At 39.1% G+C, this 14,895-nt stretch overlaps 1 protein-coding gene across 2 annotated transcripts in view; it reads right to left on the bottom strand.

Annotated features, from left to right (window-relative positions):
- The window catches only part of rgs4 (regulator of G protein signaling 4), a 39,671-nt gene extending 26,633 nt beyond the window's left edge, over positions 1–13,038 (bottom strand). Inside the window, exon 1 of one of the 2 annotated variants that reach the window (XM_073953227.1) lies at positions 12,869–13,038. In XM_073953227.1, coding sequence (XP_073809328.1) covers positions 12,869–12,873 — 5 coding nt within the window. In that variant the 5' untranslated portion in view covers positions 12,874–13,038. Of the gene's footprint in view, positions 1–12,169; positions 12,676–12,868 lie in introns of those variants that run through there. The other variant, XM_073953226.1, reaches the window with a different exon arrangement.
- Positions 13,039–14,895: the final 1,857 nt, after the last annotated feature.

Below are 14,895 nucleotides of genomic sequence, written 5' to 3'. Positions count from 1 at the left end.
TAGCCAGAGGTGGCGTTCCTGAACCACAAGTGTGGACATCGTCCTCCCCAGCGCACACGCGGCGGACTTAGTAGTCCGAAGAGCATAGTCGGTCGCGGTGCGCAGCTCATGTAATAAGCTTGGGTTGGACCCGCCCTCGTGCAGCTCGGCCAGCGCCTGCGCTTGGTAGCGCTGGTAGGTGGCCATCGCGTGCAAAGCAGAAGCAGCCTGGCCCGCAGCCTTATAAGCTCTGGCTCCGAGGGAGGCAGACAACCTACAGGCTTTGGACGGGAGGCGGGGCAAACCCCGCCACGTAGAGGCGCCGCGCGGACAAAGATTGACCGCGATAGCGCGCTCCACTGACGGGATCGCCTCATACCCCCTGGCAGCTCCGCCGTCAAGGGCGGTGAGGGCGGAGGCACTCGCAGCACGGGCAGAGAAAGGTGCCCTCCAGGACTGCGTGAGCCTACTGTGCACTTCCGGGAAGAAGGGGACGAGAGGCTTCGAAGGCTTCGCCTTCTGGTCCTCTACGTAGCACCCATCTAGTCGGTCCGGCCGCGGAGCTGGGGGATAAACCATCTCCAACCCCACGGCCGAAGCAGCCCGGGAAAGCACGGCTAACATGTCCGCTTCAGGATCCGATTTGACAGCGCTCACCTGCCCGGAGGGGGCGAGCGGGTCCGGATCTTCGTCGGACAGTGAAAGCCCACCCTCCGATGCCGCGGAGGACATCTGATCTCCGGTGTCAGCGAGTGTGAGAGCTACCATCTGGTTAGACGGATCACTCTCACCACCCGAAGCTTGGATGGAGCGCCGTGAGGAGCGAGAGGTCCGCGAGCCCGTGGGCGGCGGATTAGCTCCCGCTGAAACCCTCAGATCTGCCCGAGCGCCCGCTGCTTTTTTAGAACAGGAGGCAACTGGGGTGGCTCGCTCTCTTGCGAAAGTTAGCCGCGATCTTAGCTGTGCAACGGTCATGGCATCGCAATGACGACATGAACCGCCCGCGAGCACCGCATTAACATGCTGGACCCCCAAACATGCAATGCAGTGATCGTGTCCATCATCCGGAGACAGGAAACCCCCGCATCCAGAAACGCACAGTCGGAGCGCCATCCTGAAAAGGACGTGCTGCACGACTGTGTTGCTCTTTTAGGAAAGTTGCAACTATACGCACCGCTCTGGAGGACCGGACCCAAAGAACCGCAGGCAAGGGAGTAACCCAGCTCGACCGTCTGCCACCGCGAAGACCCACTCTGGACCGGGAGACACACTCGTTCGCTCTGAAGTGCTGATCAGCAAGAGGAACCCTCATCGACTCACTCAGAAAGGATCTGAAGCGAAAAGGATGGCGTCTGCTGGCTTCAGGTGTGCTTATATGCTGAGATGATTGCAGATGTCGCACACCTGCGCAAGCTTACGCTGCCAATTAATTTCATTCATTGGCCCGTTCAATACTCTCCAGATAAGCGGCTTCTGATCCGAATCCTCCCATTCATGGCACTGAAGTTCCCCAACCGAAGGGGAACAAAGTATCACCGCTTGAATTGACTCTAAAATGTTCTGTTTTTATTATGGAATGGATTATTTATTACACATCGGATTCAGTGTGCAAGGTTTGTGTACTTGACTATTGTATTGAACTTTATGAATTCGAAAAAAAAAAATGCTTATGAAAATTCAGTGTGCAAAGACCATAGATCTGAACACTAAGTGAAGTAAAAAAAAAAGACAGCTGGAACAGTTACTGATGAGAGATGGTGACATGAAATCCATTGAGCTTTTAATATGCCAAAGTCGCCTGCTTAAAGATCTTCCACTCATGATCCATGGATAAATCTGCCCTGTTTATTAATACTATAATACATATATATATGGTCTATTAGTATATGTTAATTAATGTATTTACTAACAATACCTAAGTATGAATAGACTTGTAGAAGATTTATAAATCATAGTTCATGATATAATACATTATTAAAATCCAAAGTTGACCAAATTTTATTTTACTTAAATATTTTTAACTAATATTAACAGAGATTAATAAATACTCTAACAAATGTTTTACTAATTGTTTCTTCGTGTTAGTAAATACATTAACTAACATTAACTATTGGACCATTATTTTAGTGTAGTCAAAAAACACAGCATATTAAACCATCTTTGATTTTCTATATTTCCATGTATTCTACAAATCTGGAAATAAAGGGTGCGTGTGTGTGACATCTTTAGCATGGTGACACAGGACATAATTCATGTCCCTAGTTCCAATTTCTCTGTATTTGAAAATGTTTTTAACATTTGGAAAATGTAAGAAGCTAAAATGATAAGAAAACTGATCTTGTGTTTTTTATATTCCAATAAAAAAATCTTACATAATGCGCTTTTAGCTCTATATAGTATGTGTTGTGGGTGCTGCTGGCTAAAATAGAAATGAGAGATGATGTTGATACTCCGAAATTCAGTTCAATGTAATCCACAAAACATATTGTATGAGAGCTTAGAACAAACAACGAACTCCTAATATTACTGTTATGAAGAAGCAACACAGGATGACCGGCCACTGAACAGAACCCAATGGGGAACTTACACTGATAATGATTAACTAAATACAGACCGGTAATATTGATATAATGAACTAATGATGGCGGGAAACAGAACAAAGGGAAAGTAGGACAAACTAAAAGCAACGAAAAACAAGAACAAAGTCCATAACTGTGACAATGTGTGTCAGACAATTCAATAACCAATAACTTCAGAATAGTAACAGCCCTTACAAAAATTTACCATGGTTTACCATAAATAAATTAAACAAATAAGCAAAAATTAACTACACAGTGGCTCAGTGGTTAGCACTGTTTCACAGCTAGAAGGTCGTTTGTTTGAGTCCTGGCTGGCATTACTGTGTAGAGTTTGCATGTTCTCCCTGTGTTTGTGTGGTTTTCCTCCAGGTGCTCTGGTTTGCACTATGTGAATTGGATGAACTAAATTGGCTGTAGTCTATAGTCTGTATAGATATTTCCTAGTAATGGGTTGCAGCTGGTAGATCATCTGCTGTGTAAAACATATGCCATATAAGTTGGCAGTTCATTCCGCTGTGGCGACCTCTGATGAATAAACGGACTAAGCCAAAGGAAATAATAATAATAATAATAACAATAATTCCTTACATTTATATAGCGCTTTTCTGGGCACTCAAAGCGCTTTACACAATGGGAGGGAATCTCCTCATCCACCACCAGTGTGCAGCATCCACCTGGATGACGCGACGGCAGCCATTTTGTGCCAGACTGCACACCACACACCAGCTAATTGGTGGAGAGGAGAGAGAGTGATGAAGCCAATTATGATATGGGGATGGTTAGGAGGCCATGATAGACAGAGATTTGGCCAGGATGCCGGGGTTAAACCCCTACTCTTTTTCGAAGGACATCCTGGGATTTTAAACGACCACAGAGAGTCAGGACCTCGGTTTAACGTCTCATCCGAAAGACGGCATGAAACAAAAATTTAATTCAATTCAATTCAATTCAGCTTTATTTGTATAGCGCTTTTACAATGTAGATTGTGTCAAAGCAGCTTCACATAAATGGTCATAGTAACTGGAACAGTGTGGTTCAGGTTTTAGTGTTTAAGTTCAGTTCAGTTCAGTTTAGCTCTGTTCAGTGTGATTTAATCATTACTGAGAGTTCAAACACTGAAGAGCAAATTCATCGATACGTAGCTCTACCAATCCTGAACCATGCGAGGCAGTGGCGACAGCGGAGAGGGAAAAAAAACTTCACCTGATGGGAGTGAAGAAAAAAAACCTTGAGAGAACCAGACTCAGTTGGGCACGACCATTTTAATTTCTCCGCTGGCCAAAATTTACACTTTTACACTTTTATTACACTTTTATTTTACTTTTATGTAACTCCTTATGTACTGTATAGCTTGATAGTTCAATATTTACACAAACCGTGTTTCCACCCTCAACTAATTCATAGCCTTCTTTGTTATGCTAGAGTTAGTCCATCAGCACATTTCTGCTTGAATGAGAGAGCGGTTCTATTTGAGGTCTTATCAGCCTCAGATAAACTGAGGGAGAGAGAGAAAAACACTCTAGCAACGTCTGACTGAACATGTTCAATAAAATACTGCAGTGAGCAGACAACATAATAACAGTCTTTCATTTGTCAGAGATTTCATTGACAAGAGTAGAAATGTGTTTGTCGGAAGTGGATAAGTACTGTATGTTCTGCTTTCTCTGATTTTCCTCTATTTACGCTGTGTCACTTTTTTTTGGTTGCTCTGTACTAGGTTAGACAGTTTTGTTCCAAAAGCACTTTTAGAATAATACTGAATCCGGTGTTTCTTATCAGATTTGAATGGTATATTCAGCAAAGATATCATTATGTTTTTATACTGTGAGCTCAGGTGTGTGTAATGAGAAAACAGCAATGGCTCATTGCTTTTATGAAAGGAAAAAAACTACAGTCCAACATGTTTGAAGCATTTTATTATGTCATTAGCAGGAATAGTAAAAGAAAAACAAAAGCCGTCATCATTTTTGAAACACATTTGACAGACTGTCTCTAGTTAAACTCTTTTTAAAGAACAATTAAATATCTTGGCCACTTTTTAGCAATAATAAAAATAAATGAGGACTGAATCTGTCAAGCTCCAGAATAACAGATGTTAAGTGCCATAAAAATGTCTCGTAATAATTGTGCAAGTCTTCTGAAGTCATAGCTATAATTATATTATAGAGAATTAGCAATCTCCCATTCATTAACAAAGTGTTAACACTTTTGATGATCCCCTTTAGCCATTTAGCTGCCCGTGAGTAGCTTTTCAAATACATGTTAATTAGCACTCACAATATTATTAGTATACTGTATGCAAATGCTTCATTTGAAACGACTATGGAGCTGTTTTCATCAGGAACCAACATGAATATTCAGTGATGTGATTCACAGTCAGCTGAGATGTTTATTATTTAATTAACATGCACTCAAATGCATCTCATGTGAGCACTTGGGTTTAAATTCCATCAATACACTTCAATTCTGTTTCACCACACTCTACATCATTTCCACAGGAGTATTCGGTGTGACGCACCAGCAAGCCTACTAAATGAACCAACCCATGTCACGTGACTTATGGGTGAGCAGGAAAGCAAACTACTGAGTGTTTTACTACTTCACAGTGAATCATTTGGGAAATGCCTTTATCTAAAGCAACATACAAATGAGACTAATGGAAATGGTCATTATTAGAAAGCAAGATGTTTTGTTTATATATACACAAAGCGTGCAGTATAAATGTGTAGACCTCCTTTGAAAATGAATATAAATTTCAAAAAAACTTCAACTAGACTTCAATTAGAATTTTTATGGTTATCTTGATTTTATTCTCTTTTTTTAACTCTTTATTTTTATTTTCATTGAAAAAACTTTCATACAGTACCGCCTAAATACTTACAAGAAAGAGATAGACCATACTTCAAAGTTCTCTTGGAAGTACTCACAGACAATTTAGCTTACTACAAAATGGAGCTCAAAACCCTACCTCCCACTCACCATTCTAACACTGATCAAAATATTTATGGAAGGTTTATGAAAAATTAAATAAAAGGCATACATGAATAACATTTACAATCATGATAAGGAACTAGCTCAGACAAACATTGAAACCAAAATAGATATTATAAAATCGTTATTAGATAATTATAAAACAAATAATTAAATAAATGTAATTAATTAATTAACATACAATTGTCTTGTAAAAATCTATCAATTCCATCTATCAGCAAAAATAACATGAATGGTTTCCAAACCTTGTTAAAAATGGACAATTTTTGTCATTTAGTGTGGATCTCAGTTCTTCTAAGTGTAACATACATCCAAGTTCTCTAGCCCACATTTCAATACTAGGGTCAAGTTGCAGATTTGTTGAATAGATGTTTTCTTTTATTAAAAATTATTTCTCCATAACAAATTCATTGCGGGGTAAAAAATTTTTACACTGCAATTTTGTTAGATTAGTTCTATCTGTGGCTTTGCTGCTGCTAATCTAACATATATGAGCATTATCACAGGAGTAGCAGTGCGATATGGCTGTATATCAGCACTGGTGAGAAACGTGCGAGAGCATGCAACAATTGACCAAGGACGTGTCTAAAGTCGGTACTGAAGCGAATGTCATAGCAGCGTCAGCCAATGAAATTAGTCCGCAATCATCTACTGCCATAGGGCTACTGCCTGAGGTGTGGTATTTGCATTAAGCTATCTAATTGGCTGACGCTTACATTGGCGTTTAAAAGTTGAGAAATCCCCAACTTCTGCAGCTTGCAACGTCACTAAAGCAGCGCTGACAGACCCATAATTCAGTTCGGCAATGTATGACGTCACCCATTCAAAGTGAACTGGAAGCATTGACACTGATGCCCTGTGTGAATGGGACGTTAGTGTCAAACCAGTGACAATATACTGCCTTATCGCACTTCTTCATATTGCGTTTATTTATATTACATATTCATATTAAATAATTATATTATTACATATTCATATTGCGTTCATATAACAATTCAAAGGCATAAATGTGTATATAAAAAAGAAAATCAAACATGAAGAGTCTAAAACTTCTTTTGTATGAAGAACTACTTTCTTCCGCCATTCATTCACATCTGCAGCTGACGTCAGAACAGCAGAGACCGTTGCCAGTTCACAAACATCACTTTAGAGCAAGTATTTGAATAATTCTCTAATGTATTGTCTAAAGTGATGACAAAACATGTAATTTGGCTCACATTTTAAGATTATAAGGCTGAACAACATGAAATGCCATCAATCTAGAGACCCAGTATTTCTCTGTTGTAACGAGGATATCACAATAATTAAAAAAAAAGCCAAAGCAACACAATCACTACCAGATTACTGTTGTGTTTGTGATAAGGAAAAACGCTATATACACGCAGTTATTTCCTCTGTCTTTCTGTTTACTGAACTAGTCTGGAGTAGTCTGGAACTAGTCTAGTAACGAAAACAGAATACTCATAAGAAACAAACAGTAGGCAAACCAAAAAGTCTCAGGGTTAGACAAAAACAAATAGGGTTAAACAAATAGTGGACAACACAAAATACATACAATTCTGATATATGAGTCCCATCTCACACTCAATACACTTAAATTAATATAGTATAAATACAGCACTGCAATATAAAAAAAGAGATCGACTTAGAATGTCACTCACCAATTTTATATAGTTTTAATCAGCTGTAGGTTGGAAATACACCAATCTTTTCTTCTCTAATGCTGCGTTCACACCAGACACGGAATGCGCAAACAAATCGCGATATTCGCGCGTAAATAGCTGCGTAAACATTTGAGTTTACTCGCTTCATTCGCGTGTCAAACCCCGCTTCCTTCACGCGTCAAATTCACTTCAGAACAGACGCGGATTCGCGTGATGGGCAGGGCTTCTGTCTGCCCCGTGACTCTAGCTTCATAGTTGAAAAAACAGCGTCGATACGTTTAGGGCCGTGTCTGAGTCCACTACATCCTTTCAGAGGTGAATTATTATTCACTCTCTGTCGCCATCTTGTGGATGGACAACGTCAACCATCTTTGCTCTTCTCAGTATGACAGGCTGATGGATGTCGATGCGCTGTATCTCAAAAATTATAAATATTTAAAATAGCCACTATCCTGATAAATAAACTGCATAAATGCAATCTAAACATTCTCACACCTACACTCTCACCGAAAAAAATCCTCAAAAGTACATTATGTTTTCCAACAGCTGAAATATTTGTCAAACTGTAGCAAGTTTATTGATTTGCTGTCACTCAATGTGGGCAGAATAATACAGTGAAGAGGCTCTATGAGTGCTGTTATTGTCGAATATTGCACGTCTATTAGCCTATCAGGTCTAAGAATCAGACAGAATTGATGTACAATATATATATATGTATGTAAGTATATGTATATATAATAATATATATTATATAAATATATAGTAATGAGTAAATGACCTCCTTTATTCTTTGTTATGTGTCTGTTACATTAGCTTGTGTCTTCCTGAAAATTACATGGGTTGTAAGCTTGTTTTTGTGTGTGTATACATAAGGTAGCCTATATATAAACTCATGGACTGTTGACAGCTTGTGGTGGATTTGTGTGCTTTCTAAAACTTGCTTAACTGGATAATAAAGCACATTATTCAAAATTTCTTTGATTCCACAAACACTTCTTCTATTCCAAGTACAGGAAAGTTTGTAATAAAATGACCATTTATTTCTCAACGCACTGCTACTTTAAGACTGACACATCTTTAGCATACAACTGATAAAAAGAAACATCCCATCCGAGTCTAAAGTTCAATGGCTGGTTATCTGTTGTATTTCAAAGAGCGATGCCGTAACTCTAGACAGATGACAAACGTATAATAAAACAGGTGCCACTATATGCTGCCCCTCTATCTCACCAAGGACCATCACATTTATGAGCAGCATTTACAACCCTGCTGAATGGAAAATGGATTGCAGTATGAAGGGTGACAGAAAGGTGACCTCTACTTTCATTGTTTTTGACACATTGATTTGATACTGAGTTAAATTCTGTTACTGTAAGTTCCTGCTGTGAAGGGATTGTGTGTGTGACACATTTAAATAATGGCAAACAAACAAACCCCTTTGTCCCCGACTGTCTAAGAGAGTATGAAAGTGTTTGACCCGATGCGAAAGAGAGCATGTGTGAGGAATTAATGTGGCTGTGTCTGTTAGCGCTAACATAAATAAACGCGGTGCTACGTGCCAGGCAGCACTAAGAGAGGTGGATATTTGGCCAGATGGTGTTTTGAGACCCATTGCTTCTTTCATCACAGACCTGGATTGTTTATGTGTGTGTGTTTCTGTGTGTGTGCTTGAAACCATGCGTTACTGGTGTAATGAAAGAGTGAAAGGACTTTTCTCTTACATCAGAATATCTTCAATGCTCTTACTTCAGTACACAATACATTTCAATTCAGCTGAATCCAGCACAGTGCTGAGAACGAATGAGGTTATGACAGATCCAGTCTTCATCATGGATTGTTGCTGATTAGGTCCATTGACTGAGTGGACTTTAACCTGGGTGTTATGAAATCAAGATGCGAAGCTTCTCAGTACCAAATTACCTCATCAAGATTTTGCGCTGAATAAATCGACATCTGATTTAACAGTATAGAACTACTAGAATGGCCATTACAGTCATTCTGTTCATATTTGTCAAATCATATTTAAATTTGAAGCGTCAACTGTAATTTTAGAACACTGAAATAGTGAAAGCATGTTTTTTTTAAGTCTAAATGCCAACAAATATGTATATAATATTTATAAAATAAAAAAAATGAAAATATTTGGAGATAATATTATACATCAGGAAACAAATTAAAATTCATTTCAAATATGTATTAGTTCACATAAGAACCACAGAATCAGAGTGCAGCTTAGGTATACATTTGAAGTAACAATAGTCTGTTATTATCTTTGATATAATAGCTATAAAAACGTCACCAATATGCATTTTTAGATTTGTGTATGAAAGAAATTGCATAAACTTAAATAATAAAAAGTCGTGGTGCATAGTATTATTTGTTTATTAATTTTCTTTTGGCTTAGTCCCTTTATTCATCAGGGGTCGCCGAAACAGAATGAACCAACAACCTATTCAGCATTTGTATTGGGCAATGGATGCCCTTCCAGCCGCAACCCAGTACTGGGAAACATCCATACACACTCACACACATACACTACAGCCAACTCACCTATAGCGCATGTCTTTGAACTCTGGGGGAAACCGTAGCACCCAGATGAAACCCATGTCAATACGGGGTGAGCATGCAAACTCCACACAGAAATGCCAACTGACCCAGTCGGGACTCGATCCAGTGACCTGCTTGCTGTGAGGTGACAGTGCTCACCACTGAGCCACAGTGTCGCCCCATAGTAGTATGGTATGGTATGGTATATTTGTAAATAAAATATGTTATTGAATACCATGTAGTGTGCATGTAATAATATAATATGTCACAATTTTTGTTTGTATATTTTAGATTTTTATGTTTGTATTCATAAAGTTTAAAAATACTCACCACACACACAAATATATTATGTAAATATTAACTTTTGTTTCAAATGTAAATTGTTTTTCAACAACAAGATGGATCTGTCCATTTCTAGGTTACAGAGGTGTGGGTTCTTCTATTGGTTTGCAGTGATCAGATGTGCTGTGTGCTGTGATTTAGTGCATCATCTTTCAGGCTCCTGACAGTCGCTTTCCTTCTGTTTCATTGTATTGCAGTCTTTTCAGGGAATGGCTTGTCTGTGCTATTAGCCTGAGTGAATTGAAATTGCAGCAAATGCATCAGATAGTGAATGATATTGGGACCAGAATGACCTCTTTTCTACTTTGTTATATGTGTCTGTTATTATAGCTGGTGTCTTCCTGAAAATTCTATGCGAGATACAAATAATAAGCTTGAGTGTGTGTTTGTGCTTGTGTGTGTGTGTGTGTGCACGTGTGTGTGTATGTGTGCGTGTGTGTGTATGTGTGTGTGAGTGTGTGTGTGTGTGTGTGTGTGTGTGTGTGTGTTTGTGTGTGTGTGTGTTTTCACGAATCTAAACATGCATGTGCTTATTTACATAATGCATAGAATATACAGAGTAATTTTTTGACTATACATTTGTATAATGCCAAGTTCAAAGCTGCTCCAAATTGAGAAGGCCCATATTTTAGATTTGTTTTTTAATACAAACAATTTTTACTTGTATAAAATGCTTTTTCACATTTACTGTAAGTGTTTTTTTCTTTGCTGCCTATATTAATTACAATAAATATTGTAATTATATATATAGTTAAAGTCAGAATTATTAGCCCCCTTTGAATTTCTTTGCTTTTTTTAAATATTTCCCAAATGACGTTCAACAGAGCAAGGACATTTTCACAGTATGTCTGATAATATTTTTTTCTTCTGGAGAAAGTCTTATTTGTTTTATTTCGGCTAGAATAAAAGCAGTTTCAACTGTACTTACTTCAACTGTATATATATATATAAAACCCAAAATCAGAAATAGTTGGGACAGTATGGAAAATGCAAGTAAAAAGAAAGTAGTGATTTTTAAATTGGCAACGCAAGGGAGCAGTAGGTAGTGCTGTCGCCTCACAGCAAGCAGGTTGCTGGGTCACAGGTTCAAGCCTCTGCTGGGTCAGTTGGCATTTCTGTGTGGAGTTTGCATGTTCTCCCTGCATTCGCGTGGGTTTCCTTCGGGTGCTCCAGTTTCCCCCACAGTCCAAAGACATGCAGTACAGGTGAATTGGGTAGGCTAAATTGTCCGTAGTGTGTGTGTGTGTGTGTGTGTGTGTGTGTGTGTGTGTGTGTATGTGTGTGTGTGTGTGTTTCCCAGAGACGGGTTGCGGCTGGAAGGGCATCCGCTGCGTAAAAATGTGCTGGATAAGTTGGCGGTTCATTCCGCTGTGGCGACCCCGGATTAATAAAGGGACTAAAGGCTGATTTATACTTCTGCGTCAAACGCCGGCGTATGCTACAGCGCTGATGCATAGCCCTTCGCCGTGGCCGTCGGCGTCACTAACGTGCACCTCTCAAAAAATGTAACTACCATAGACTGTAAAATATATGGACGTAGTATCCGTGACGTCACCCATAGGTTTCTGAAGAGCGCAAAAGAAGCCACAAGTAGGCGCGGCCAACCGTCGCCATTTTGGTCACGCGTCATCACACCCACGGCGGGATACCAAACAAGGGCAAAGAGGCGGAGAGTGAGCGGAGCTACAGACACCTGCTCGTTTGTATTCTGACCACTTGTGCTTGGTTGTACACTATATCAATAAAGTGTTTAGACTTTTAAAAACACGGCTGTAATACATTGAGCCACTAAACATTGTTCTTATGACGTTTTTCAACAGGAGGAAAACGCGAATTACTTCCAAACACTTCAGATATAGTCTGTGTTAGTAAATGTAAGACTATTGATGAAATCCAGCATAACACTGTATGACAACGCTTCAGATGACTGTTCTAGAGCCTACAGCTAATCAATCTGACAGATTCTGGAGTGCATTACAGCTCTAAATATAAATATAAACGATAAATGATCTTAAATAAAACAAATACATGTACAGAGATGGTATATAAGTATATAACTTTACTCACATGGGAAACGGAGGCCACGTGAATGGTTTGTGAGCACAATTAAGTGCCCTCAGCATGCCATGCCATCTAATAATTGTGGGAAACAAGTCCAAAAGGCAGTTGACTGTGTAAAGCCACATAAAACAACACAGAAATACGATAAATATGCCGAGTTCAGTGGCTAATCTGCAGGATTCAGCTGAGGTGACGTGACGGCGACCAGCGAGACCTAGCTGTCAATCAAGTGGCCACGCCCTTAATTATGCAAACTTAATATAACTTAATATAAAAGAAACGGATGAGTTATAAAAAAAATTCACCCCCTAACAGTTGTCATGAAGGGTGATATTACCTGTATTAACCAAAATCATTTTTTGTACCAGGCTGTAAACACCTTTTTTTCTGCTGTAAAGTTGGCCATTCTAACAGTGGGCTCAATTGAAATTTGCTCTGTTTTGGAGCCAGGAGCGGCCAGGACTAGCGGAATTTCGCATGAATTGCAGTTTTAGTTACTTCCGTATTGGTACAGGGAGAGCGGGAGGTTGCCGCTTGGTAACTACACGTCGCAACGACGCGTAGCGCAAGCTCTGTGATTGGTCGGCTTGGTAGCGATGAAGAGTCTGGGCGGGACCGAGCACCGCGTGAATGGCGCGAGCGATTGTTTACAAGTGTGGAGTCCCGAGAAGGAGCTCTGGATGGAAAGTTTTGTTTTGTGTTTACCTCATAGTTAAAGTTGTTGCACGTCCGCCGGTTCCTGCCTCAAAATGAACGAGTTTGAGTCACTTGTACAACCAGGAAGTGTTCAGGAAAAGCAAAACAGAAGCGAAGAAACTCGACACAGAGGAACATTTACACCTCACTGCCAACTAGCGTTCCGGAAGTGTTAATGCAGACCAACAGAGACAGCGCGCAGAAGTATAAATGCACAGCTGCGCACGTTGCCTGCGCCGTGAGTTACGCCGGTCACTTGAAGCAGAAGTATAAACCAGGCTTAAGCCGACAAGAAAATGAATGAATGAATGGATTTCTAGATTTACTTTGACCTGTATTTCAATACAGACACTATGCAAATGCAAAACTACTAAATATTTCATGTTTTGTCTGGTCAACTTAATTTCATTAGTAAATATGCATTATTTCCTGCCATTCAGACATGCAACACACAAGTTTGGACAGGAGCAATTTGACTGCATCCAAGAAAGGTCTAGTCCTTTTGCCTACAAATACGTGAGAAAATTATTGGAATGTTTAAAAATAATGTTTCTTAAAGAAAGAGAGGAAGACTTTTTGATGTTTCACCTTCATCAGTACATAGCATAATTAAAAGATTCAAGGAATCTAGAGACATTTTAGTGCGCAAAGAACAAGGCCACAGGCCTAAGATGAACAAGCATGATCCCACAGGCAGCACTGCATCAAGAATCCTCATTCATATAAGTGATATCCCCACATGGGCTCAGAACTACTTTGGCAAATTTTTGTCATAAGTACCACAGAACATCCACAAAGGCCTCTTAAAATTGTACTGTGTCAAAAGGAATGTTAACAGGGTCCAGAAGCACTGTTAATACATAGCGATTTTGGAGCACAATATGCTGCCTTCTTTTTCAGGGACGCCTATGCATTTTTCAATGCAAAACTACATTCTGCACACATTACCAAGTCTAGGTTTCAGAAGAAGAGGATACAGGTACTTGACTGGCCTGTCTTCAATACATAATGTGTGGTGCATTTTGAAGCGCAAATTACAAACTGGCAAATGCTTTACTGTTCCATTTTTTTATGTCACAAAAATCAAAATTGGAATATGTGTTTATTTTTGAAAATTTGTAAAAAAAAGATGCTCTTTCATTGTTTGCGGTGAAATACAAGTCAAAGTAACATTTGACTTTAACAAAGCAAAAAATTTAAAGAGCTTTATCCAATATTCTGATTTTTATGCTATAAATCTCTGCAGATTAGTGTATGTATACTTAATAAAACAATGATTGAATAAAATAAATTAAATAGTTTTTATATTTGAACATCACATTTTACAATCTTTTTATATATTCAAAACATGCAATTTTTAATCTATCAACTGAGAAAATATAATAATAGTGGTTAATTTTTCTGCTGTTATCTTATTGGTCATTTTACTCTCCAACCATGCAAAAAAAAAAAACAATTTGATCCAGTTATATAAGAGAAGTGCTGCAGCTACTGTACGTGTCTCATGTTGCATATAGAAGAAAAGTATTTGGCAGTGGTTTACTGACCCGCAGCCGGGGTCTGTAGGGGATCTGCTGTCCTAAAGTTTTGGCTGTGGGAGAGAGACTAGAAAACTCTGGACACAAGGAGGAGTGTTGGAACATGTTCACTTACATCGTGAAACCCAAGGATGACGTCACTGCCACTATCATGTTGGAAATGTCAAAAACACATCCGTTGCCTCGGGTCATCAGCCTGGGTATTTTAGGCTATCAAGGTTGTACAGCAAAGATGTTACATGTGTTGCGTAAAAAAAGTGAGAGTCTGACTGCTGTCAAGATATATATATATTTACCTGAAATATTTACCTGAAAGCCTTAATTCAAAGACTTAAGAGTAAAAAAGTAATAATAATAGTAATAAATATTATAAAAAGTCAACCAAATATTATTTGAATGAAAAAAAAAATGTAAAGATGAATGAATATTGGCACAAAACAAACGAAAGAAAGAATGAAAGAAAGAAAGAAAGAAAGAAAGAACAAAAACTGTATTTAA

The sequence above is a fragment of the Danio rerio genome, chromosome 6 (genome assembly GCF_049306965.1).
Source record: "Danio rerio strain Tuebingen ecotype United States chromosome 6, GRCz12tu, whole genome shotgun sequence".
Classification (NCBI taxonomy): domain Eukaryota; kingdom Metazoa; phylum Chordata; class Actinopteri; order Cypriniformes; family Danionidae; genus Danio; species Danio rerio.
This window is presented reverse-complemented; position numbering and strand designations above follow the sequence as displayed.